This window comes from Neomonachus schauinslandi, chromosome 12 (genome assembly GCF_002201575.2).
Source record: "Neomonachus schauinslandi chromosome 12, ASM220157v2, whole genome shotgun sequence".
Classification (NCBI taxonomy): domain Eukaryota; kingdom Metazoa; phylum Chordata; class Mammalia; order Carnivora; family Phocidae; genus Neomonachus; species Neomonachus schauinslandi.
This window is the reverse complement of record NC_058414.1, coordinates 4,121,609-4,149,010: the sequence shown is the minus strand read 5'-3', so window position 1 is coordinate 4,149,010 and position 27,402 is coordinate 4,121,609. Positions and strand designations below refer to the sequence as shown.

At 38.5% G+C, this 27,402-nt stretch overlaps 1 protein-coding gene across 1 annotated transcript in view; it reads right to left on the bottom strand.

The window, feature by feature from the left end:
• SPATA48 (spermatogenesis associated 48) overlaps positions 1-27,402 on the bottom strand; it is a 55,533-nt gene that overhangs the window by 11,413 nt on the left and 16,718 nt on the right. The window contains exons 3-7 of the mRNA XM_021703749.1: positions 20,033-20,109; positions 14,146-14,284; positions 12,114-12,181; positions 5,575-5,616; positions 4,140-4,247 (exon numbers count right to left, since the gene is read on the bottom strand). Of these exons, the coding sequence (XP_021559424.1) occupies positions 4,140-4,247; positions 5,575-5,616; positions 12,114-12,181; positions 14,146-14,284; positions 20,033-20,109 (434 nt within the window). The remainder of the gene's footprint in view (positions 1-4,139; positions 4,248-5,574; positions 5,617-12,113; positions 12,182-14,145; positions 14,285-20,032; positions 20,110-27,402) is intronic.

Below are 27,402 nucleotides of genomic sequence, written 5' to 3'. Positions count from 1 at the left end.
AATTCCTGAAGAGTAACCTGATCCAGTAAACAGTACATGTTTGTTGAAGGGATGAAAAAGCCGTTTTTCCCGAGCTTTAAGATATCCTGTTGAACCCAATGGATATTGTGGATTCACTTAGTTCCTCGACTATTCTCAAGTTACAAGTGAGGAACTACAACAAAAACTGCATTAATATTTTGAGTTCCTTAACTGTAAATGTTTTGTAATAATCAGGCACTCCCACAAATTAGAAGATATTTCAATTTTAGTAAGAAAACACTGTTTTTAGGGATTTATTCTACATAAATGCATGCATAATTGTGCAAAGGTGTATGTGGAGGTATTTATTGTTACATTGTTTACAATAGGAAAAATGTGTACTAAGTCCTTGGCCTCTGTAAACTATAATATAGCCTTGTTTGAATATCAGGCAGCCATTAAAAAGGTTTTAATAGTCCTGCATAGTGTCAGGGAGAATGTGTATTGCGTATTTCAGCTTTACACACACATGTATGCACACAACAGTACACAGGGACCTGTGTACTGGGGGAGAGTAAAAAATATATCAAGTGTGTGGGGGAGAGTAAAAAATATATCAAGCTTTTAATTTTGGGGTTGAAAATGGAAAAGACATTTTACTTTCTGCACTTTAAAATATTTGATTTATTTTTACAGTGAAAAGATTTGAGAGATTAAAAAAAAAGATGTCTGGTAAGCTTTAACACTAGCATCAAAGGAGGGCACAAATACTAAGAACAAATACTTGTTCTGTAAATCTATATAAAATTTCCAAAAAAATGAGTTTGCAACATGCTTAAGAATATTCCTGTGTTTTGACTGCAGAATTCACTTCGAGGAGTCTCCCTTAAGTAAAGATCCCAACTCATAAAATGAGTCACATAACAAAGTGCTTGGTAGCAGTATTTATCATAATAAAAAAATGCAAAGAATTTGCATATGTCACCAGTCAAGTGAACTAGTCAATGACAAACACATCTACACAAATAAAAATTATAATGAGTGCATAATACATGTAACTATGATGCTGTTATAATGTTAAGGTGGTAAAAATTTTAAATGTAATATGACCCTAGCTAATGAACATATGAAAGCAAGACTAAAAGCTCATATGACTGATGGGACTATGTCAAAATCTTAATAATGGTTTGTGTGAGAGTGTGGTTATATTTATGACCAATTTCTCTATACTTTTTTTCCATAACGATCAGATTCGGTTCTACAATAATTTTTTAAGCTCTTTTTTAAACAATTAGTACAATCACCAGCAATTTTAAAAACCCTGGCCACGTCAGATGACTTGGTAACCAGAAAACAAAATCTGAAATTAAGGAAGGCAATTTGAAAGACAGTCACTCTTTTGGAAGACTGGTGATCCCAACAATGGAACCACCTGAACGAAGAGGCAGAGGCCTTGAGTATCTGAAATCTGGCTTCTGTTGAAGGAGTGGGGAGCCACAGGGCTCGCCTACCATGATTAAGTCTCACGAATCATGGGGAGAATCCTGAAGATAATATCATGAAGACAATTTCCTTTAAGAAAGTTTAAGATGAGGAAATAAGGGAAGAGTCATATTTGCTTTGGAATAAAACGGCACTCTATATTCTGAACTTGGCACAAAGGTAGTTAAGTTCATGTGTTCCTGGGTTTGGGATTTTATGCAAATGGAATCATACGGTGTTGTCTTTTAGCTCAATGCGGTTTTGTAAAAACAACAAAGGATTTTGTTTAGAGATCTGTATGTATGTAGTAAAACTATCAAGCAAAGTAAGTGAAGGATAAGCATGCAGTCTGATGGTGATGACTTCTGGGTTGGGAAGGGGACCCAGGTGATGAAGTTAGGAGGTACAAACAAGTGGCTTAAAAGATAATTAGTAAAATATTATCTCTTTATCTAGGCAGGAAAACACATGCATTTGTGTGTTATTTTACTTTCTATGTTACATAGGACACTATATATTTTAGTATCTATCAATATTTCATAATAAAAGTGCAAAGCATTTCTTTGTGTTAAAAGGTTAAGATTACATGAAAAACTGAAAGCTGATGGAAAGAAACTTTGCAAGGTTGGTGGCCCTCTAGTGCCCAAATCGCACAAATACAATTAATGTCTTTAATTCTTTTCCGAGATCCACTCATACTTTCATTTCCTTAAAAACAGAAATCAACAGCAAGACCAGGGAGAGTGGCACGGTCCCAGAGTTATTCAGGTTAGACGGTATGTTTTACATCAAATTCTTAAAATGCTGCCAGGCTGATCTTCACTGTCTTTGAAGAATGACCCAAGAGAGTATGTTTCGACTCTTTGGCAAGAATGTTTCATAAAATGTTTCAAAAATTAAAGATACATTTCAAAAGAAAAAGAGTATTAAATTTTTATACCTGTAGGATATTTTTAAATTGGTTTCATCCCCATGTCCTTCTTTTAAAATCTTTAGAATTACTACATTTAATAGCACTAATTTCCTTACAAATTTTGAGGAAGAATCACACTAATGAATCCTTCAAGACTTACCTCAGACGTCACAGGCAGCCTTCGGGTCCCACGGGTGAAAGACTCTCTCTGTGCACCTGAGCTTCGAAAACACGAAGCTAACATTTTCGGGGACTTACTTCATCCTGCTTTATATCATAATCATTTGTGTACAGCTCTTACCCACCCATCAGATGCTTGAGGTACGCCAGGGCAAAGTCTCTGTCTTTTTTATCTTTATGTTACCAGTTCTTAACACGGTACCTGGAGAATTTTATAGGCTCTTTTGTCTTTTCCTTTGGGTGCCTTATCTAGAGATTTAAGTGAGATAATTTACATAACTATATTTTAAAACTGAAGTTAGATTTGAAACACATTTTATAGTTCGGCCAAGCAGTCAAAAAAATTACATAGACAGAATAGATAACATAGGGAAATGTGAGATTATTGTAGGTTAGAGTATTGCATCTAACCTGCAACAGAGAAATGCAACTTGTTTGTATCATGGGCACAACTGACATTTAGAAAAAAACAGGAATCAACTAACATTGAAAAATACTGTCGTGATGGGGCGCCTGGGTGGCTCAGTCGTTGGGCGTCTGCCTTCGGCTCAGGTCATGATCCCAGGGTCCTGGGATCGAGCCCCGCATCGGGCTCCCTGCTCAGCGGGGAGTCTGCTTCTCCCTCTCCCTCTCCCCCTGCTTGTGTTCCCTCTTTCGCTGTGTCTCTCTCTGTCAAACAAATAAATAAAAATTAAAAAAAAAAGAAAAATACTGTCGTGATTCACAGTTTGGCCTTGCATGAAATGTGCAAGTTTGTCAGTCATCACAGAAACTGATGGGAGAATATCCATGACATTCAGCGACTCAGTGACATAATGAAAGGAGCGCAGGATTTCAACATCCAGCAGCGTCTGGTGGATCCTAGGGAAGTAACTTCTGAGCCCTACTGTTCCCATTGGTAAAAGCAAATATATATACATATTATATATAAACATGCTATATATATTTATATAGCTTAATATATTATATGATAAATATATTTTTATATTTATATATGGTATGTAGTGTGTATTATATAATATTATATATCATATAGTACATATTTTACATACAATATATTATATTATAGCTTATAAGTTATATAACTTTTTAATATTATGTTTTATATATGTTTTATATATAAGTTATATGTTATATTATAAGCATATATATAATAATGTATTATATATTACTGTATATATTATTTGTATATTATAAAAATATATGTGATATATTTATATTATATATTATATAAGATTATAGAAGTGTATAAGTATACATAAGTATATATATATAAGATTATAGAAGTGTGTAAATATATATAAGTATATTATTATACAATTTTATAATATATAAAATATATTTTATATAGATTATGTGAATATATTTTATATATCTATAAAACGTGGAATATAAAATATATCACATGCATGTATATCCAGGCACCCAGGTTAGTCAGTGCACAAAATTGTGATCTCATTTGTGACAAGTGCTTTCAGACAGCTGCTTTCTTCTTAAGCTATGTCCCTGGTGGCCGTCTTTTCTTTCTCACTTATGATAAAGCCCATCACCATGTTCCATCCTTAACGGTAACATAAGGGGAGTAATTATGAGTGGAACTCACCGACTTGTGTTTGTATAGAGCGTTTTAGAGGTCCGAGGCTTGGCGACAGATGTGATGTCTCCGAAGGGGTTGTCCACGTCATCAGCATTTGTGGACTGCACGTAACCACTGTTTACATGACAGGGAAAGAAAACGTGGGTTTCTTTATAAGAAAAATGGACAAAAAGATCAACAGGGTCCTAACATCCAAAGGAAATCTTATTTGCTAAAATAGATCAAAAACTGAAAAAGCAAAATAAATTAATAATAATAATAATAATCACGATGATGGAAAAATTTGCCTTAAAAAAATAAAGACAAGAGATTTTCCCATTTTCAGAGTAACAGTTGCCAGGCCCTCATGATCTTAAGTTTGGGCCAGAGTGGGAGTAACAGGTGGGTTGTGTTTTTTGGTGCCAAGAATCAGGCTGTCTCTGCAGCCCTGGGTTGGCTCCCTCACTGGAGAAGGGGATCAAGCCTGGGGTAGGGCAGAGACCAGCATCTGCCAGAGCCACTAGGGCTCCAGCTGGGGACAGAAACTTAGTTGGAAAGACTGGTCACCTCCATCATGGAGCAGTAATGAGGGAGGGGGAGGGCAAAAGTGAAAGACCCATCTTCTTGGATTCACTTTGTTCCATGGCCCTATGATCTGAATATTTATGTTCCTCCCATATTCCTATGTTGAAATTTTAATGCCCAAAGGTGATGGTAGGAGGAGGTGGAGGGAGCAGGAGGTGGGAGGAGGTCGGATCATGAGGGTGGAGCCCTCCTGAGTGGGATTAGTGTTCTTCTAAGGACACAGAGCTCTCTTGCCCCTTCCACCCTGGAAGGACAGGTGGAGAAGTCTGGGACTCAGGAGAGAGTCCTCTCCCCGCCAGGCTGGCACCCAGATCTTGGGCTTCCAGGCTCAAGAACTGTTAGAAAGACATGTCTGTTGTTTATAAGCCACCCAGTCAGTGACGTTTCAGGATAGCAGCCCAACAGACTCAAACACAAGGTTATTCCTCAACCCAAAGCGGAGAGGACCCCCACACGGTGGACGATGCAGGTCCTTGCCAACTATGGAAAGCCAAATTTAAATTTAAAAGTAAGAAGAGAGATTTCCTGTACTTCAGTGTTAGCGAGCACATTGCATCTTCCACATCGAGTATCAAAGCCTTTCTGGTTGACAACATCCAATATTAGTAGCACCCAGCGTATTTTACTTCGTAAAATAACCAATTTGGGGAAACAGAAAAATACCACTCCCCCTTTCTTTCTTTTATCAAAATCGTTAACAGATCTGTGATGGAAGTCCTGACATTAAGCAGGCTGTGTGCTGGCAAAACATTAGAAATCTGTTCGAAAGTATAAGTTGTCTTAAACAGTGAATTACAAACATGAGTGAGCTGAAGGCAGCTACAATTTAGATGTAAATCTAGTAATTTTTAAGACATTAAGAAACACTCTCACTTACGTATAAAGAGGAATGTATTTGCTTCTGGAACTTGGACTCACGCTTAGAAAAAAAAGAAAATAAGGACAATGGAGTTATTGACATTAACTTAATAAGCATCAAATTATTACACTGTTTCTCTTATTAAGAAGAGCAAAGTGTTAAGATACCTCATGGGAATTAACCTCTAAGAGTTTGTAATTTTAAACTGAGGTGATTTAAAGATGTAGTTTTAAGTGAAAATCAAAAACAGAACAAATTGACTCCAGCTCTCAAGGAGTCGGGTTTGCTCTTGGTTTGCTCTCTGTAGCCCTAATTTAGAGCCTTTCTTCTTGGCTTTCCCTTTTGCTGTACACTTCCTTCGGGACTGGACGGGCACTATCTGGCAAAGCCGGACCCCCGATTTTCTTAGACACACGGAATTTTTAAGTTGAATGGCTCCTACTGACCATCCAGTCTAACTCTCCATGGTATACAGGAAGCAGTCCAGGGCACGAAGTTCTGTGACTCACACGAGATCACAGTTATTTATAGCATCACAAGGAGCTCCGGGTTTATTTTGTATTTTCCCTGCTCCAGCCCCAGAATCGGCCATTTCTTTAGGGGTCTCAAAATTTCTTTTCTTGGAGAGTGGTGATTAAAAGCCAACATCTGGGGGCACCTGGGTGGCTCAGTCAGTGAAGCGTCTGCCTTGGGCTCAGGTCATGATCCCAGGGTCCTGGGATGGAGCCCCGAGTCTGGCTCCCCGCTCAGGGGGGAGTCTGCTTCTCCCTCTGTGCATCTCCTCTCTCTCTGTCTCCCATAAATAAATAAAATCTTTAAAAAAATAAAAAATAAAAGCCGACATCTGGGTGTTGGATATGCTTGTGGCTGCTGGGGTAGGTGTCCCTGCTCCTGGGTACTCCGAGTGGACAGAGCTGGGGACGGACACGAGTGTGGGCACCTCTACAGACCCACATGTGTGTGTGTGTTTCTGTATCTGCTATCTGTATATAAATTACAGTAAGCCTGAGTTCATAGGATCCCCCCGATCAAATCCAGTGCCACAGGGTTCATGCATAGCCTTTCTTCCTTACTTATTCGTATTTCCTCCTGACAGTGTGAAACCTGCTTCCTGTTATCTAGCAAACATTTCGTTTTGTTCAAACCCATACATGTAAGCAGTGTTAGAATCACCAACCCATTTCCCTGGGGAGACGCACGCACCATCTAGAGCACAGCACTTATATACAATTCGTTTCATCTTTAGCCTTACGTTATTCCGTCAAAATACTGTCTCCAAACTTATTTAGGACCATCCACTAAAGTGTAGTTACGTCACTGATTTGAAACATAGATTCTTTTGCCACCATCCGCATTCCATCCTGGATTCCCCCAACATCTGGCACGTATGGGTGCATATATGCATGTATTTATTTCACTTTGCATTCAGGAAAATGTGTTCTTTTTTTTATTTACAGGTTTTATTTATTTATTTGACAGAGAGAGACACAGCGAGAGAGGGAACACCAGGAGGGGGAGAAGGAGAAGCAGACCCCCCACTGAGCAGGGAGCCCGACGTGGGGCTCGATCCCAGGACCCCGAGATCATGACCTGAGCCGAAAGACGCTTAACCGACGGAGCCACCCAGGCACCCGGTGAAGTTTGTTCTTTTTAGTGAATAGTTCTATTGGTTTCACAAATACAGAGTCAAGTAACCATATAGAGCAGTTCACTACCCTAAATGTTCCCTTTATAGGCTCTCTGTATTCATCCCTTTCCCCCTTCCCAACTCCTGGCTGCCATTGTTCTATTCCCATCCTGGTAGTTTTGCCTTTTCTAAATGTCGTATAAATGGAGTCATACAATATGTGACCCTTTGGGTCTGGCAGCTTTCACTGAGTAAAATGCAGTTAAGATTCACACACAATGTTGTGTGTTGCATTTGGTTTTTTCATTGCTGAGTAGTATGTCATTGCATGGGTATACTCTAGTATGTTTATCCAGTATGTGCTTTCCCACTGGCCTGTTGAAAGATATCTTGGTGGTTTCTAGGTTTGGACATTATGAGTTGAGCCACATAGCCATTCGATTATAGGTTTTAGTGTGGGCTCCTAGGAGCAACATTTGCATAGAGGAAGGGTCAGGGTGAGCGGCACTCTCAAAAGCTTGGTGACATGGCAATACTGACTAAGACATACAGCTTTTCACTGATCAAATGATTTCCTATTTAAAAAGTGCAATGGGAGAAGACATCCAAATGGCCAACAGACACATGAAAAAGTGCTCAATATCGCTCAGCATCAGGGAAATCCGAATCAAAACCTCAATGAGATACCACCTCACACCAGTCAGAATGGCTAAAATTAACAAGTCAGGAAACAACAGATGTTGGCGGGGATGCGGAGAAAGGGGAACCATCCTACACTGTTGGTGGGAATGCAAGCTGGTGCAGCCACTCTGGAAAACAGTATGGAGGTTCCTCAAAAAGTTGAAAATAGAGCTACCATATGATCCAGCAATTGCACTACTGGGTATTTACCCCAAAGATACAAAAGTAGGGATCCAAAAGGGTACGTGCACCCCGATGTTTATAGCAGCAATGTCCACAATAGCCAAACTGTGGAAAGAGCCAAGATGTCCATCGACAGATGAATGGATAAAGAAGAAGTGGTATATATATACAATGGAATATTATGCAGCCATCAAAAGGAATGAGATCTTGCCATGTGCAACGACGTGGATGGAACTGGAGGGTATTATGTTGAGTGAAATAAGTCAAACAGAGAAAGACATGTATCATATGATCTCACTGATATGAGGAATTCTTAATCTCAGGAAACAAACTGAGGGTTGCTGGAGTGGGGGGTGGGGTGGGAGGGATGGGGTGACTGGGTGATAGACACTGGGGAGTGTATGTGCTCTGGTAAGCGCTGTGAAGTGTGCAAGACTGTTGAATCACAGATCTGTACCTCTGAAACAAATAATGCAATATATGTTAAGAAAAAAAAAAAGAAGAAGAAGAAGGTAGCAGGAGGAGAAGAATGAAGCGGGGGAAATCGGAGGGGTAGACGAACCATGAGAGACGATGGACTCTGAAAAACAAACAGGGTTCTAGAGGGGAGGGGGGTGGGAGGATGGGTTAGCCTGGTGATGGGTATTGAGGAGGGCACATTCTGCATGGAGCACTGGGTGTTATGCACAAACAATGAATCATGGAACACTTCATCTAAAACTAATGATGTAATGTATGGAGATTAACATAAGAATAAAAAAATAAATGAAATAAAATAAAAAGTGCAATGGGGGCACCTGGGTATCTCAATCAGTTAAGCATCTGACTCTTGATTTCAGCTCAAGTCATGATCTCAGGCTCGTGAGATCGAGCCCCACATCACGCTCTGTGCTGGGCATGGAGCCTGCTTGAGATTCTCTCTCTCCTTTTCCCTCTGCCCTTCCCCCCTTCTCTCTCTAAAAAACAAATTAAAATTAAAAATTAAAAAAATTAAAAAGGCAATGGATTCATATAAATGGGAATACAAATTTTATCATCTGGGTGAACTATTTGCTATTTCACCACATGATATATAAATAAAAAGATGCTAATAGTGTTCTTAGTAGTACTCGCATAATGTAAAAGTTGGGACCAATGATTTGCATCTTGGTTCTTTTATTTACTTATTTTTTTAGTTAGATAAATGTACTTTTTAAAAAAAAATTATTTACTTATTTTTTTTTTGATGTCGTGTTCCATGATTCATTGTTTGCATATAACACCCAATGCATCTTTGTTCTTTTAAAAGATATTTGATTGTGACCACCAACAGTTTCAGCTTGCTGTGTTTATGAGTCTTATATTTTGTGAGTGTCTTAACCTTTAAAAAATTATTACCTTTCAACTTCTACCTTGGAATCTATTTTTTATATTGGGATGTATTCCACATTTGGCAAAACATTTTAAATAATCTTTATCAAAAAGTTTACACATTATTTTTAGAATATGGCTTGAGAAAATCTACATTTGCTGACAAGACAACATTCTTCTCAATATTTTCACCATTTGCAATACCAAATGCAACAGTTAAACGTGATTATGATTTTGCTTATTTTCACTTCATTATTCTTTTTTCTCTTACTGATATAAAAATTCATTTCTAAAGGGCAATATAAGCTGGTTTTATTGACGTAGTACAAACATTTGAAAAATGTTGTCTTTGACATTATTTTTCCATAACTGAAATTTATCAAGAACTCTCATTAATTTTGCCAACTACAGTTAAATATCTCCTGGACTTAGCAATTAGTTGTGGATTAGGTAAATATAAAATTAAATGTACAAGATTAACCTTCCCATTGAAGTGATGATCGAATCTCTAGGAAAGAAAAGATAGAATAATCTCACTGTGGACATGTGCTTTTCTTATGCATTATCTTTGTCTTACATGATTCTTTATAAACATCTGCAGTATTTTTTGCAAAATACACAGATCTGTCTAGAGTTCATATGATTCATTCTCATATTTTCTATTCTATTTAATTTTACAAAATGGTGGTTGTGACTCACCACCAATGGGTTGCAACCAACAGGCTACACTTTACTCATTAAACTACTTAATAGAGTCTACTCATTAACCTGCACTAGGGTAATTGTTCAGTCATGTGGAGAAATGGATCCCTCATTCACACCCTAAACCTGAGTTGATTTCAAGTGGTTTAAAGAAATAAATGTGAAAAGCAAAGTGTTTTTTAGAAAAAAGTTAAGAAGAATAATATATTACTTCTGGGTAGGGAAAGATCTATTAAAAAGTCCATAAAAAATAATAAGACATGGAAGAAAATATTGATGAATTCAGTTATATTAAAATTCAAAACTTCAGTTCAGCAAAGAGCAGTATAAAACAGAAAAGTCACAGATGAAAAGGAGATACTTTGATGCATATTACCAATAAAGAATTTTTTTCCAGAATAGTAAACATAAAAATTTATACAATTAATACATAAAAGACAAGGAACCCAACTGCAAATGGGGAAAAATATATGAACAGGTAAGTTACAGATGCGAACACCCAAGTGAGTCGTAACCTACAAAAAAATGATTATTGGCTATCACGTAAATGTAAGTGAAAATGATAATGAAATACAATTTCATACTCATAAGATTAGAATTTTTTTAAATTTGAAATTCCAAATGCTGGCCATGATGTGCAGTGGTGGGAACTCAAACACTGCCAATGGTTTAGCCCATAGGTATAACGCATCTGGAGCAGAATGTGCTGATATCTAGATTATAAGGAAGTCACCCTCTTGATGCAGCAATTGTAGAGATAAATATGTATATAAAATCTAGAAATATTTTTGTGCTTGAGTACATGAAGAAATGGGGACATTGTTTCCAACAGCAATAAAATAAAAAAATAATTAAATTACAAGAATGGATAAATAAATTGTGGTATATCCATACAACGCAAGACTATCCAGCAGGGAAAGTGAGCACCTAGAGATCTAAATGCCAACTTGTATAAATCTCACAAACACAACAATGAACAAAAATGTTCAAGTTGTATGTATATATATATATAATGCTGCTTATATTGAGTTTAGAACCATGGAACACAATGCCATATCTTGGTTAAAAAGAATACATGTGTTTTAAAGGATTATAGGAAGGTATGAAATATGAAACATCAAATCCAGAATAATAGTGATCCCTAAGGAAGAACAGAGAAGCTCTCCATCATGTTGGTAATGCTCTATTTCTAAAACTGGGAAATGCTACACAAATTGCATCATATTCTTATTTGTATGTTTTGTATATATTAAATTTCAATTATTTATTCAAAAATAAATTTAAAAAATAAAAATAGATGATAACCTGGATGTGGGTTGTAGTGAGAACAAAAAATAGGAAGAAGTAGTGACATTTTCGAAGACAAACATCAGGCTTTTTTAGACTGCATGCACAAAATTACTTACGTGGAAGGATTAATAATAAAGCCATAGTTTCTAGCATAAAATAAAACACAAAATAACTGCTTGATGCAAAAGTTGATAGAAATGTTACAATCCCTTGAAGTCCATGGATTTCACAACATTATAATTCTTCATATCAACTTATTCATAAAGCACTCCTTATTTTTAAATGGTTTTAAATTTTTGTGGGTGTTTTTTTTAAAGAGAGAATGTGGGGCGGGGGGCAGAGGGAGAGAGAGAATCTCAAGCAGCCTCCATGCTCAGCAGGAGCCTGATGCAGGGTTCAATATCAGGACCCAGAGATCAAAACCTGAGCCAAAATCAACAGTCGGACGCTTAACTGACTGAGCCACCCAGACGCCCCACTCATAGTCTAAATTGTAAGGAGGGTTAAGAGAAAACAAGAGAAAGCAGGCAACACTGAGCAAGTGAACGGGACTTGGGTTCTCTTTCCCGTCACAGGGATGGAAGTCTGAGGTCTCTGGAATGTTCTCCAGAGGATATGCCCCTCACCCCTTCTATAAGCCATGGACGGGAGCACCAGACGTATCAGTGAGAGATCTGTGATAGTGAAAAATTTACTGATGAGAACACAGGGGGATAAAACTTACAAAGTAACTGGCTTGACCGGTGTCAAGAAAGATCTTGTTTGAAATCTGTCCCAGAGTCCACCAACCATCTAAAATCAGCAACAAAATGAATGACATATTTAATGAGCAAATCACATCATGTCTTGTCTATAAGCTCCTGTGCTCTTAACCATCCCCACCACATCATAGGCAAGCCCCAGGCTCCCAATGGAAAGCACTCTCCAAACCTGCTTAGCAACAGAGGGCTTTGCCCCAGAGCCCCTCCTGGTCTCTGCTCTGCCCTCAGACCCTTAGTTTCCATTAGTTTTCACACAGCTGGAATCTGCCTCATCATCTACGTCCTATAGACTGAAGCCCTGTGAAAGGTCTGATTTTGGTTTTCATCTCAGAACCTGTGGTCACTTGGCTCCGTTTTTGTCCACCCTCTGCAGCCCCAGGCTGGTCTCCCCTTTCCAGCCCCATCCAGACCCTGAGCTTTGAACTTCATCTTGCCAGGAAGGACTTTGGGTTCTGGCATAATTAGATGCCAAAGCATATGTTTAAAAATGATATAAAAATATTTTCAAAAGATATAATTTTCAAAAGATATAAAAATATTTTTAAGTAGTTGAGAGATCCTTAAAAACAGCTGTAAGAATCCAGGCACATTTTCTGTCCTCCGACTTAGTTTAGTTTCTATGGGCAAATCCTGTGCCAAGACTTTATATTACAGCCACATTGTTTCTCTCTTGCTGCCATTTTGCTCTGTAAAAGCTGACAAAGATTTTCAAAATAATGTGGGCTTCTTACCCTGTGGTTCTGAACCTCTTAGGAGTCCGTATTTAGCACCATATTTATATATAATCATTTTCCTCTTTAGTGCTATGTGTTTTACATAGGAAAGAGCTTTGTTATGAGAGGTGGTCCCCGGGCTTGTCAGACTTCCAAGGGATGAGGAACAGAGCGAAAGGATGAGAGATTCAATGCAAGTAGGAGGCGCTTTGCAAGCACAGAGCCAGGGTTGGGAGGGCAATAGTGAGGTCCCACATTAAGACCCAAAGGATTCATGGGACTTAGCCTGGAAAAAATGGAATGCCGAAGGGAGTGGAATACTGTTTGTTCAGAGCATGGGGTTTGAGGAGCAAGAGGAACAGGAAGGTAAGGATCAGGCTGAGGAGGGGTCATGGGCAAATAACAGGACGGGGGACATGTCCTGTCAAAGAGCATGGATTTCACTTCCTCAAAAATGAAGGGTTTTAATCAGAGGAGTGATATGAAGTGATTCACACTTTAGGAAAATTACCCTGGCTGTGGTGTGGATACAATAATTCACATGCTGAATTCTTGATGTTTGGAAATGAACACAGAGGGGCGCCTGGGAGGCTCAGTCGGTTAAGTGTCCAACTCTTGATTTTGGTTCTGGTCATGATCTCAGGGTCGTGAGATCGAGCCCTATGTCAGGCTCTATGCTGAGCGTAGACCTGCTTAAGATTCTCTCTCTCCCTCTGCCCCTCCCCGCCCTCTCTCTCTTAATAAAATAAAATAAAATAAAATAAAATAAAATAAAATAAAATAAAATAAATATGAAAACATACATCTCTGCAGACAACCAACTATGCTTTGTTTTGCTAGAAATAAGAGCTCTATGATTCATGGGTTTTCCCATTCTGTCTCAGAGTGCAGAGGTTAGGTTCAATTTCAAGAACTGTTCTCAACACAAGTTCTCTGATGGAATCATAATTATTTCTCCATCCCTCAGTCCTCCTTGTGCAGTTTTAAAATAAACACAGTCATTGCAAAGGACTTTTGAGACAGAGGTAGTCTTTAAATAAAATTTTAAAAAGTGCAATACAGGTAACATTGAAGTATTTGAGGTTATTGATGACTTTTTTGATTATGGCACTTTCAAGTCCATAAATGTATATATTTACATGTTCTTTCCATGTTTCTTACAATAAAATGAATATTCAAATTTTGGGCTTCAGTTTAGAAATAAATGCACTGTTGCAAAAATGCAACGTTATATATGGGAAAAGGCATTATGCACATGTAATTGAGGTCCCTAATCACTGACCTGGGTTATTGATGGGGCCCCTTCATATCTTTTCAGTGTAAAACACTGTGAAATCAGGTCAGCAGCTTTTTCCACTGTTGTTTCTTCTGGGTCGGGTTTCGGTGGTAGCATCTTGTCCCAAGGAACAACTTCATAAGCTCTGTGAAATTATTAAATAAGGACATAGTATGAAAAATACATATTCAAATGGTATGAGTCCTAGCAGTATCATACACTGTGGCAGGCAGAATTCGATGGTGTCCCCCATGACTCCTGCCCCCTGGTGTACATGTCATATATAACCACCTCCCCTCTGGTGTGGGCAGAGCGAATGAGTATGACAAGATACCACTCCTGTGATACTTTGTATGTCAACTTTATATGGCCAAGGGATTGTGCCTATATATTCAAGGTCCCTAATCAGTTGAATTTGAGTTAATCAAAAGGTGGATTCTCCTAAGTAGGTCTGACCCAAACAGGTGAGCCCTAAAAAGAGATAAACATACAGTAGACACTTTGCAGCTGTCCTTAAAGAAACACCTCATGAGGGGTGCCTGGGTGGCTCAGTCGGTTAAACGTCCAATTCTTGATTTCGGCTCAGCTCGTGATCCCAGGGTCCTGGAATCGAGCCCCACGTTGGGCTCCGCACTCAGCAGGGAGTTTGCTTCTCCCTCTCCCTCTGCCCCTCCCCTTGTTCATGCTCTCTTTCTCTCAAATAAATAAGTAAAATCTTAAAAAAGAAAGAAAGAAAAGGAAAGAAAAAGAAACACCGCATGAGCCCCCCAGCTTTAATGAACTGAATTCTGCCGCGAATCCGATTGCTCCTGGAGGACAAGGACCCAGCCCCAGCTGACACTCTGATTCCAGCCTGAGAAACTCTGAGTATTGAACCCAGTTGGGGCACACCTGGACTTCTGACTACAGTCATGTGGTTTAAAGCTGATAATTTGTGGTCATCTGTTGCATGGCATAGAAAACCAATGCATTTAATTATATGCATCTTACAGTTCACACACAAAAAAATGCATTTGACCTTCGCAGCAGGGCAGAAAGACCATTCTTTAACTTACAAATAAACAAACTCTGGCTTAGAGAATGAAATTTGTTTGCTTAAGGTTGCTCAGCTACTGGTGGTCGAAGTCAGGATGCTGATGCAGATTCTCAGCCCCTGAAGAGTGAGCCACATTCCCACTGCCCCACACCGATGATCCTGATTATCAAAGTCTGGACCATGGTACCAGGAGTCCAGCCATCTTAGCAAAAGCAAGCGTTATACACACAGGATTCGGATCTAAAGGTACCGTCTTGGATTTCAAGTTTTGAAAGTTTTATTGTTTTAGACAGACACACATGACAGATACAGCTAAACAGACTCCAGTTTGATTCTGAAGGAAAACCAAAGAGCCCTCATTCCCGTGGTGGCATCCTGACAGGATAGATGGATAGATGGCCATCCCCGGTGTCCAGCATCCTGCCCCTACCCTGCCCACCCTTGGTGCAAAAGCTGAACGCTCCATCCCACCCTGTCAGCCAGCCTTCTCCTTCCAAATAATTCCACTCCTCTCAGTTGGCAAACAATTACCAATGATCCTCATTCCCTCAACAAATATCTATTCAGCGATTACTGTATTTCAAGCACTGTGCTCGGTGCTTGGGATAAAAGCCTGGCTAAGACTTATGTAACAACATAAACATTTTATTTACCATATAGGACTGATGTGATGATTCATTAAATTAATATTTGTGAAATTAAACACCATGGTGATGTCTCCACAGTGTGTTCACTGTTGTGTATATGTTTTCAACTCACTCACTCTGAAATTACCGTGGCCTAAAGAAAAGCTAACTCTTATGAAATACTTTTAATTGTAGCGAAAGCTTAAACGGTTCATTTTTCTCTCTCTTATTTTAAATGATTTTGTTTATTTATTTGTCACAGAGAGAGACTGAGCACAAGCAGGGGGAGCGGCAGAGGAAGAGGGAGAAGCAGGCTCCCGCTGAGCAAGGACTAGATCCTAGGACCTTGGGATTATGACCTGAGCCACAGGCAGATGCTTAACAGACTGAGTCACCCAGGGAGTCCCTAAAATGGTGCATTTTTCAGACAGAATATCTGAATGGTATTGTCGTAAGAAATTCACCTGAGCTGAATTAAATTTTGCAAGATGCATCTCTGTTTGAGCCTCTGATGCATTTCACGAATATTTTATGGAATTTTCCATACAAGTTTCACAAGATTTTTTCCCCTATGAAAACTTTTATATGCTGTGTTTTAAATAAGACTATCGAATAATATGATTTCATACTTTGTTTTGTCAAAAATCCTTATATTCTGAGCAAAGCATCATGAATTTAGCCAAATCAGTAACTTTTTCCAAGATGACCACTGGAATTTTTTCTGAGAGACACCAAGATAAGAATACGATAGGGAATGAAATAAAAACCAGAGAGGAAATTACAGGCCATTTCGTTAAAGTCCTTCATTTTTAAGATGAGAAAGGTGAGAATTGGGTGTCTCACTACCCGCCCCCAGACTGCAGATGCTTTCCATAGAGCTCTTTTCTCAACTTGCTCTAAGACTCTGAAACACAGCTCCATACCATGTCTTTTTTTTCTCTTTCTTTCTTTCTTTCTTTCTTTCTTCTTTCTTTTTTTTTTTTAAAGATTTTATTTATTTATTTGACAGAGAGACACAGTGAGAAGGGAACACAAGCAGGGGGAGTGGGAGAGAGAGAAGCAGGCTTCCCGCCGAGCAGGGAGCCCGATGAGGGGCTCGATCCCAGGACCCTGGGATCATGACCTGAGCCGAAGGCAGACGCTTAACGACTGAGCCACCCAGGTGCCCCTCTTTCTTTCTTTCTTTCTCTCTTTCTTTTTAAATGTAAATGAAGTTTATTTTGCTTTTTAAGTAGTGCTCTTAAAGCACTGCAGCTTGGTAAATAGTGTAAATTAGTACTTGTTTTTTCATGAGTTGCTAAAAAGATGCAGCCTATTCTAAAGGGATAAATATTTTCACCACTTCACTTGGAGTTAATGAAGGCTCACACATGAACAACACTCTTCCTAAGGAAAACAAGAAGCTGTTGCCAACACACCAACGAAAAGAACTGTGTAAAAATGATTGTCGCTATACTTTTCCAGTTGTTTTACAAGGAGGAGATAAGGCACACGATCTTGCTACAAACTTGCCATCCAGACTTGTAATACTTATGGTCTATGCAGAGGGTTCTGTCCAAGGGACGTGAACTTCAGACAGAGGGTTCTGTCCAAGGGACGTGAACTTCAGACAACGGGGCACTGTAACCCTAATAATGCATTTGGTTGACTGGTTATCTTTTCTTCTGAAATATGGGTTAGAACGAAAATAATTCCTCATTAAAAATTGACATTGTTTACAGAAAAAAGGCTGTATGATTTTGCATCAGAATCTCCAAGTATATGTTGAAATAGAATTTGCCTCCTCCCCCATCTCAGCCACAAAATGGGCAAGAAGTACAATTCTTTAAAATGCCTTAATTTGGGGCACCTGCATGACTCAGTCGTTAAGGGTCTGCCTTCTGCTCAGGTCATGATCCCAGGGTCCTGGGACCGAGCCCCTGTGTTGGGCTCCCTGCTCAGTGGGGAGTCTGTTTCTCCCTCTCCCTCTGCTCTCCTCCCTGCTTGTGCTCTCTCTCTCAAATAAATAAACAACATCTTTTAAAAAATTCCTCAATTTTCAACTTCCTGAAAACTAAGTACAGATGATTGAAACCAAAGCTTACAGAATGGCAGGATATTTCACAGAACATTTCTTATACACAAAACACATAAAGGGCTACTAAGTGACATTTTCATTAACAAATTGGCATCATTTAGGTCAACAAGTATCCCAATGCTGATTCCTTCTGCTAAGGAGACTTGCAGAGAAAAAGGGAGAGAAAGAGAAAAGAGAGAGAGAGAAAGCATGACTTCTGATTTTAATCACACATTTCACATATATTCTTTATATTTTTATAAACCTTCTGGGAAAATATCTACTCCTAAGTATATTTCATGAAACTGGTGGTGGGTGAGGCTGAAACGTGAGGCACATCTGCTGGGTTCAGCCCCTGGGGAAGCAAGGACTTTGGAGGGAATGAAGTGCTTTGCAGCACCCACACACATTGTCAGGTCCCTGTGCTCACGGCAGCCACCCCCGGACCCCCGCTTCTCCACTCTCTGTGTTTCTGCTGACTTCAAAGCCCACCGGGCAACTGCAATCATCTCTTCTCGGGGTTGACTGTCCTTGACCGTTTGCACAGTTTCACTGCCTCCTCCCCGAACACCCTTAACGTGTGTCTGCCAATTCACACTTGTTGCTAAGCCATGACACCTGCACTTAATTTCTCTAGCCGCTCTTCCAAACCCCAGACCCATACACCCCGTCACCTACTTGACGTAGCCACGTGGATATCTAATGAACATCTTTATATTCAGCAGGTCTAAAATGGACTTCTGACTTTTCCCTCCAAACCCACTCCCGTGTCAAAGTAATGGCAACCTCAGGCCATCTGGCTGTTTAGCCCAAACCCTTGGATTGTCCTTGACTCCTATTTCCTTGAGATTCATTACCTGCAAACTGGAAATTGTGTTGGCTCTACTTTCAAAATATATCCAGAAGCCAACCGTGGCTGACACCTTCCTACCAGCCTCCCCCAAACCGTCCTTACCTGACCTCTATAGACGCCAGCGGTACCCTGGCCTCCCCCTTCTGCCTCATCCGGTTGGCTGGGAACACAGAGGCCACCACGTTGCTTTCTGCGACTCTGATCTTGCCACTTCTCTGCTAAACCTTCACTTCCCTCAGAGAAAAAGCCCTGGTGTTTACAGTTGCTTAAAGTGCCCCTGGACGTCTGGTTCCAGACACTCCCTGCTTTTTCCCATCTTCTCTTCCTAATTCCCCTCTTGTACTCTGCTCTAGATACCCTGGCCCGGGTGCACCCCTGACCCCATGCACATTTCTGACACAGGTCTCTGCATCGTTCTGCATTCCCTCTGCCTGGAAAATGGTCACTCCAGAGATCTGCAATCACTTCCCTATGCCTTCTGAGCTTCTCTCAAATCCCATCACTGAGGAGGACCCCCCCCGCAGACCTCCTTCACTACTGAAACCTCCTACCCTTACACAGGACACCCTTGATGCTCTTATCCTGTTCCATCTTTTTTATGTTTCCATAGACTCATTACCTTCTAAGATATGAGCTATTTATGTGTTACATTTGTGCTTATCGTCCATCTCCCTTTAGAATGAGAGCTCTTTGAGAACAGAGATCTTTGTCTGCCTTATTCCCTGATGAACCTCATAGCCTAGGGCACAGACACACAGCAAGAGTTGAAGATGGTTTTTGACTGAGTAAATGAACTCCTTCAGGCTTTCTCTGCTTTGGTTTTCTGTGATGCTATACTCTTATCTTCTCCTCTCTCTAACCATTTCCTTTCTGCTTTGGTTTTATTCTTCTATTAAACATAGATTTTCTTTAAGACTCTCCCTTGACCTCTTTATTTTAGCCATCAACATGAGTGAGTAAGTATCTGCATCTGATGCTCTCTGAATGACTCATTGAAGCCAGGACACTGTGGATACAAAGGGGATGTGTCATGAAAGATGACACAAATACTTTATTTTTTTAGTTTATTTATTTTATTTTTTAAAAGACTTATTTATTTATTTATGTGGAGGGGGAGGGGCAGAGGGAGAAAAGGGAGACGGAGAGGGAGAATCTCAAGCAGACTCCCCGCTGAGTGCAGAGCTACACATGGGGCTCAATCTCAGGACCCTGAGATCATGACTTGAGCTGAAATCAAGAGTCGGCTGCTTAACCGACTGAGCCACCCAGGCGCCCCTAGAAGTACATTTTTAAATCAAAGTTCTATTGGGAAAAATGCTTACTTTTGAGTTGAGGACTTGTAAAATGAGTCCTTTGCACTGTATTTCCCGTTTGGTTGTAAAAGCGGTTCTCCATCCTCCTAGAAGGTGTGAATAATAAATTAAAGGAGATCAGATAACATGGGAAGTGCTCATGCTTTCTATGCATGTGGTTTCTTGTTTTCTCTGTCCCTACTTTTCTCCTGTCATAGCACCCCGTGGGTGGACCAGGTTTAACACTCCCCTACTTCCCTCAGTTGTCTTGAAAATTTACATTCTCTGTATAATCTCCCAGTGATTAAGTTAAAATTGACAAAATGTATATTCAAGTTAACAGAAAATCAATTCTTTAGGAGAAAGCTCTTGAATTTTAAATGTTGGCAAATTATGTTTTCAGCACCATGCAATTCAAACATCTTAAAATGTCTTGACTCTCTTGTCTTCTAATGATAGAAGGACATTAGCTCTGCAATATTTCCCCCTTCCTATCTTTCATCTTATTTCATTAAAATGACTTATTATTATAACTGTTGTCAGGGACTATTTATTTAAAATTTCCACAATATTTTATCAGTGGTTCTTTGCCTGCTTTTACTTCTTGTATTCTATTTGGTTTTTGTTTTGTTTTGTTTTAACCCTGTATTCCTGGTTCCATTCTCTTTGGCTGAAGTTCTATTTTCAGTCATTCTTTCAAGATATGAGCTTCTTCTAGCTCAGTTTTTTAACTAACTCATCCTCACCTTTCAATACTGTTCCAGATGAATTTAGAATTCTAATTTAATGGTTATGTTTATTTAGTAACCTAAATACATTTCATTGACCTCTGGCCTGTTATCGTTACTTTGAAAGTATATGGATGATGATGGTCTGCAGGTATTCTGTGTCCCCCCATTCTCATCCTCTGGTAATATTTAGGGTATTTGTCTTGGTTTTCCCACGAAGAAAATTTGTTTAGGAGAAGATCTATTTTTTTCATCTGGCTTAAGATGTGTTATGTTTCTCTAATCTGAGAATGCCTAACTTTCACCAATTTGGACAATTCTCCATTGTCCTCTTTACTGTCAGTGGATTCACTTTATTCTCTTATGAAGTGCCCATAGACAAATACTAGACTTTCTTGTTCTGTCCGCTTAGTGTCCTAACTTTTGCATCTCTTCATCCTTAACTTCCATTGTACCGCTATGCACTTTCCAGTTTATACTTCCTTCTTCCCCTGGTTCTAGTCTCTGTTTAAACCTGGTTGTTACATATTTTTTAATTTCACCAAGGCTACATCTAGTGAAATCATTGTAATGGTTCTGTTAGTAGGATGAATTATATATATATATATTTTTTTTATTTAGAAGTGTTTAGAAGTGTTTTTAGGGGCGCCTAAATTTCCTGTCTTGTGATTATGAATATATTCTCCATTATGTCACTGAGCACAACAGCTGTATTAAAATCCCTGTCTGATAATTCTAGCATCTAGCATGTTCCCATGTGAGCTTATCCCATTTTCCATGGTCTTTATGTGTTGAGTAATTTTGGATTGTATGTTGGACGTGGTACATTTTATGTTGAGGAGACTCTGGATTCTGCATTATTCCTGACTGTATTTTGGATAATAGTCGGATCTTTTTTTTTTTTAATGTTTTATTTATTTATTCATGAGAGTCAGAGAGAGAGAGAGAGAGGCAGAGGCAGAGGGAGAAGCAGGCTCCTCGCCTAGCAAGGAGCCCGAGGCGGGACTCGATCCCAGGACCCTGGGATCATGACCTGAGCCGAAGGCAGACGCTCAACCATCTGAGCCACCCAGGCGCCCCTAATAGTCGGATCTTAGATCAGTACCTTGTTTGCCTTTGATAGAACTGCTTAGAGTCTGTTTTGAGCAAAGACAGTCCAGGGATCAGGCAAAGACTTGGGCTGAGTTCATACGTGGCACTATGGCTCCCTCCCCAGCTGCCTCCCGTTTTGGTTTCTTTCCTTTAATTCTTGGGTCATGCTCCATTCTTTCACCTCTTTAGGTCAGAAAGACAGAGACTTCTATTGAAATTTTAACCACTCCAGTTTCCTGAATGTAGCCAACCTTCAGGCCACAAGGGGAAAATCACCCCGAGTTCATCCTCTAAGTTTCAACTCTGAAATTTGCCTGATTTTGTTCAATCACCAGAGGTCTTGACCTGATGGATTTGTATTTCGTCAGAGTCTGGGGTTGTTACTGGTGGCAGGGTTAGGCTATTAGGAGCTTACTCTGCCACAGAGGAAACAAAAATGTTTAATGATTTTTTTAAGATAAATAATTGATTTTAAAGAATCTGATTTGTTTCCTTTTCACATCTGCCTGTTCTTCTCCGTAAGTCCTGTTCTTTCCTTAGAAATTTAATTTCTTGAAAATTAATGCATATTCAGATGGTTCTATTATCTGAGGCTCCTTGGGAGAGATGTCCCCCTTCTGTTGTGCCCGCTGATATCCTCTCACAAGCAACCCTTTTCACATGCAGAGTATGATTTTGATGGTGCTTTCATCTAGGGAGCGCTATTTTCTTTGGAATGCTGCCTGTCAGTGCCACTTTGTGGAAGTGTTCCCTCGGAGTATTGCTTATTGTTTCTGGGTACAAAAGATTTTCTTCTTTTTTTTTTAATTTTAGGATGTGGTATTCCCACACTACATGTGTACTAAGAAATCATGATCCATGTATCCACGTGGTACAGAGCAGAGTTTCTGTTTCCTCGTGGATAATATATTGTATTTTCCAATTTATTGTCTTGGTCAGGTGGCCAACTTCCCTCCCGTGTATAAAGATTTATTCAAATTTCTACTCATTGCTGAGATAGCCCTTTGTGGTACCTGAATTTACACAGAAAACTCAATTCCAAATAACCACCATGAGATTTCAGACTCCTGTTCCTACGTAGGTATTAAAATCCTGGCCCGTGTACTCTTTGGCTTCAGCCAAATCCAGTTTCATTCCCCATTTCTACAGTAAAAGAAGCCCATTTTTATTTGGACCCAGGACCTTAGATTAAAGTTAACTATTTCACAATTCCTTTGCAGCTAGTGTAATATTGAGTTCTGCCAACATCATTTAAAGTGCTGTGTGCATTTTCTGGAACAAGTCCTTAAAAGGGGGAGGATATCTGTCTTTGATTTTGCTTCTATCCTTCTATCCTGATGCCCAACAGGATGAGTCTAGGAAAATATCATATACTAGAACTGCAGGCTAGTCCAGGACCTTTGGATTGTTAGGTAAAAGAGAAACTTCCATAGTGTCCCAACCACAGCATATTTGGGTCTCTGTTACCCAAAGCTATACCCATGAAAAACGTAATTTAAGTTGTACATCTATTTTTAGAACTGATTTTCTCTTCCTTTCTGGAAACTGGATCTTCCTCTCTCTTCTCTTGCCTTTGAGCTCAGCTAAGTATTGATTTTAAAATACATGTAGCATTTCAGTATATCTGTAGCATCTCAGTGTATCTGACGTGATAGAGAGGATTTGTGGAAAAAGCTCATTCTTTGACAATTCTGAAAGAAATCTTCTTAATCCTGAATTCTAGAATTAGGACATTTACATATAGGAAAAGGTATAGCTATTTACTGTGCAATTTAATCAATCAGTTTGACTTAAATTAGAAACTCATATAACCAATATCTCAGTCAAAATACAGAATATTTTTGCCATCTCCCCAAATACTTCATTTCTACTTTCAGTCAATCTTTACTCCCCATAGGCAGCCACTATTCTATTTTCTATTACTAAAACTTAGTTTTGCCTGCCCTGATCTTCATGTAATTGGAATCAGGAGGCATGTATTTTTTTGAGCCTGGCTTTTTTGCTTACTAATATTGCCTTTTAAAAAAAGATTTATTTATTTATTGGGAGGGGAAGAGTAGAGGGAGAGGGACAGAGAAAATCTCAAGCAAACTCCCTGCTCAGTGCAGAGCCTGTCGCCGGGCTCTATCTCATGACCCTGAGATCATGACCTGAGCTAAAACCAAGAATTGGATGCTTAACTGACTGAGCCACCCACACGCCCCTTAATGTTGGCTTCTAATATTATTGAAATTCTCCCATGTTCTGGTCTATATCTCCCGTGTTCTGGTTTACTCTTTTTTATTGAATACTATTCCGTTCTATGATCTGTTAATCCATTTTCCTTTCTATTGATTTTTTGTGTACATATTAATTAAGCTGCTACAAGCATTCCTGTACAAGTCTTTTTGTGGACACATACTTTGATTTTATTGGGTAAATACTTAAAAATAATATTACTGGGTCATGGTATAGATGTGTCACTTTATAAGATACGCCAAAGGTAAGAGAAGGCCAGTTGCTCTCTGTCCTCACCAACATATGATGTTGTCAAGCATCTTCTTTTCTTTGAAAAAAAGAATTATTTCAAATTATACACACATTAAAAAAAGACTGAGGCAAAGAATTGCTTATTTGCTCTCTTTTTACATCATACTATCTCCTTGATGGTTTTCAAGCATCTTAAATTTAGACATTCTGGTAGGTATTCAATAGTATTCCATTCTGGTTTTTATTTGCACTTCCCTCACAACTAAAAATGTTGAACACCTTTTCATGTGCCTATTGGACATTTATATATCTTCTTTTGTGAAACATTTATTTCACTCTTGAGGATCTTAAAAATCTTTTTGTTATCAGGTTGTGGGAATTCTTTATATATCTTAGCTCACAGACCTTTCACAGATATTGCAAGCATTTTCTTCCAGTTTGTGGCTCACATTTTTATTTTCTTAACAGTGGTCCAAAGAGCAAAAGACTTTAATGTTAACAGAAGGAATTTTTTTCTAGACAGTGATTTTGACGTCCTCTGTAAGAAATCTCTGCCAACCAACGTTGCAGATATTTTATCTTATATTTTGTTTTAGAAGCTTCTTCTTGCTAGCTTTTCAGTTTAGGTCGATGACCAGCACAAAGTAATTTTTGTGATGGGATGAAAAAGGGACAAAGACTCCTCTTCCACATGGATGTCCAGCTGTTCAGAGACTATTTGTTGAAAATACTGTGTGTAAGCCATTGAACCATCTTGTTACTTTTGTGTAAAAACAGTTTATTTCTGGACTCTCAATTCTGTTCAGTTGATTTCTCTGTTATTACACCAGAACAATACTGTCTTCATGCAGCATTACTGCGGGTCTTCAAATCAGGTAGGTAAGTTTCCTACTGCACTATTTTTTTCAAGATGTAAATTAATGTAAATTTCAGAGACAAAAGCAACTTTGCACAAAAAAAGCACAGAAGAATTCTGTTAGGGAAAGCACTGCAACTGTTTGGAGCTTAATTTGAATATTGGTATCTTTAAAAATACTGATTTTTCCACTTTATGAAAATAATGTATATCTGAATTTATTCAGATCTTCTTTTATTTGTCTCAGCATTTTGAGGTAGTTTTTAGTGCAGAGTTTTGAATGTCTTTTACTAAATTTTTCCCTAGTATTATAGTTTTAAAAATGTTATTGTAGTGGTATTTTTATAATCTTACTTTCCAATTTCTAGACACTAGAAAAAAGTTACTTTTTTTGTATTTTGGCCAATCATTGACTGAGATAATAATTTATATATATATTAAAATTCTGTTAATAAAGTAAATCGCACTCATTGATTTCTGAATGCTAAGCCAACCTTGCAATCCTGGGATAATCTCTATTTCATCATGATGTATTATACATTTTATATATTGTCAAATTTAACTTAGTAAAATTTCCTAAGGATTGTTCTGTTTGTAGGCATATTAGACTGTACTTTTTTATTGTAATGTAGTTTATATTTCGGTGACAGAGCTCTATTGTCCTCAGTGTATTTTTTGGATATGATGATATTATTTGTCCCTTAAATATTTGATCTTATTCCTTAGTAAAACTACCTTGGTCTAGAGTTTTTCTCTATTTTTCACAATTAAAAGTGTTCTGATAATCAACAAAACTATTTTCATAGATATAGGTCTATTGAGGATTTCTCCTTGTGTCAGTTTTGGTAAGCTGTGTTTTTAAGCCATTTGTTCCTTATATCTAAGTTGTCAACTTCATTGGCATAAAGTTGTTTATAATACCACATTTTAACAAAAAATACATTGTACTGAGGTATAGTGTACTTGCAATGAATGTAATCTATTAACTCATACAATATGATGAGATTTTGCAGTTATATACAACCATGAAACCACCATAACAGACAAGATTCAGAGCATTTACATTTTGCTAAAAGATTTCTCATACCCCTTTGCCAGCCACATCTCCCTCTCCTCCAAGGCTAGGGCACCAGGTGATCCATTTTTTGTCAATCTGTATTGGTTTGCATTTTTAGAATTTCATTTAAGTAGAATCAATGGCATGTAATAATTTGCTTCTGACTACTTTCATTCAGTATAATGATTCTGAGTTTCATTCATCTTGTTGCAGGTATCATCAGTTTGGTCTGTTTGATTGCTAACCACTATTTCATTGTATGGATAGGCCACAATTTGTTCACTCTTTCACTTGCACATAAACATTTAGTTGGTTTCTATTTTTAGACTGTTATGAATAAAGCTGTTTTCAATATGTATGTCCAAGTTTTTGCGTGGGCATATATTTAAACTTGTCTTGGGTAAATAGCTAGGAGTGGAATGGCTGGATATGGCTGGCATTGGTATATGACGACCATCCAAACGGTGTTCAAGAGTTTCCAAACTAGTTGTACCATTTCGTATTCCCAGCAGCGGTGTGCCAGAGTCCCACTGTTCTGTATCTTTGTCACACTTGGAAGCTTCAGTTGTTTTAATTTTAGCCATTGTAAGGATATGTTGTTTTTTAAATTATATTTACTGATAACTCAGCATGTTAAGTATCTTTTCACTGTTTATTTGTCCTTCTTCTATTTTGTGTGTGTGTATGTGTGTACATACGTGAGTGTAAAGTGTCCGTTCAGATCTTTTGACCATCTTTCATCTGGTTGTTCATCCTGTTCTCTTTAATTTTAAGATGACTTTATATGTTCTAGATGTATGATTGTGGGTATTTTTCCCATTCTGTTTCATTTTCTTAATGATGTCTTTTAAAAATCCAACTATTTCAAAATGTTTTCTAATCTTAATTTTATGTTGAGGTCTATTATCCATTTCAAGTTAAATTTTTTGTATATGGTAATGTAATAAAACTTGACTTTTTTTCCCAGAAGGATACCCAGTTGTCTCAGTAATTTATTTTCTTCTCCATTGAAATGTCTTGGCACATTTAAAAAAGAAAATCAGTGGCAACGTAGGTAGATGGCTCTGTTTCTGGACTCTACTTTCCATTGCTCCATTTGTTAATCACTTTGCCAATTGGTACTGATTATTGTAACTTTATAGTGAGACTTAAAATCAGGTAGCACAAATCCTCTAACTTTATTCTTTTTATTCAAAAT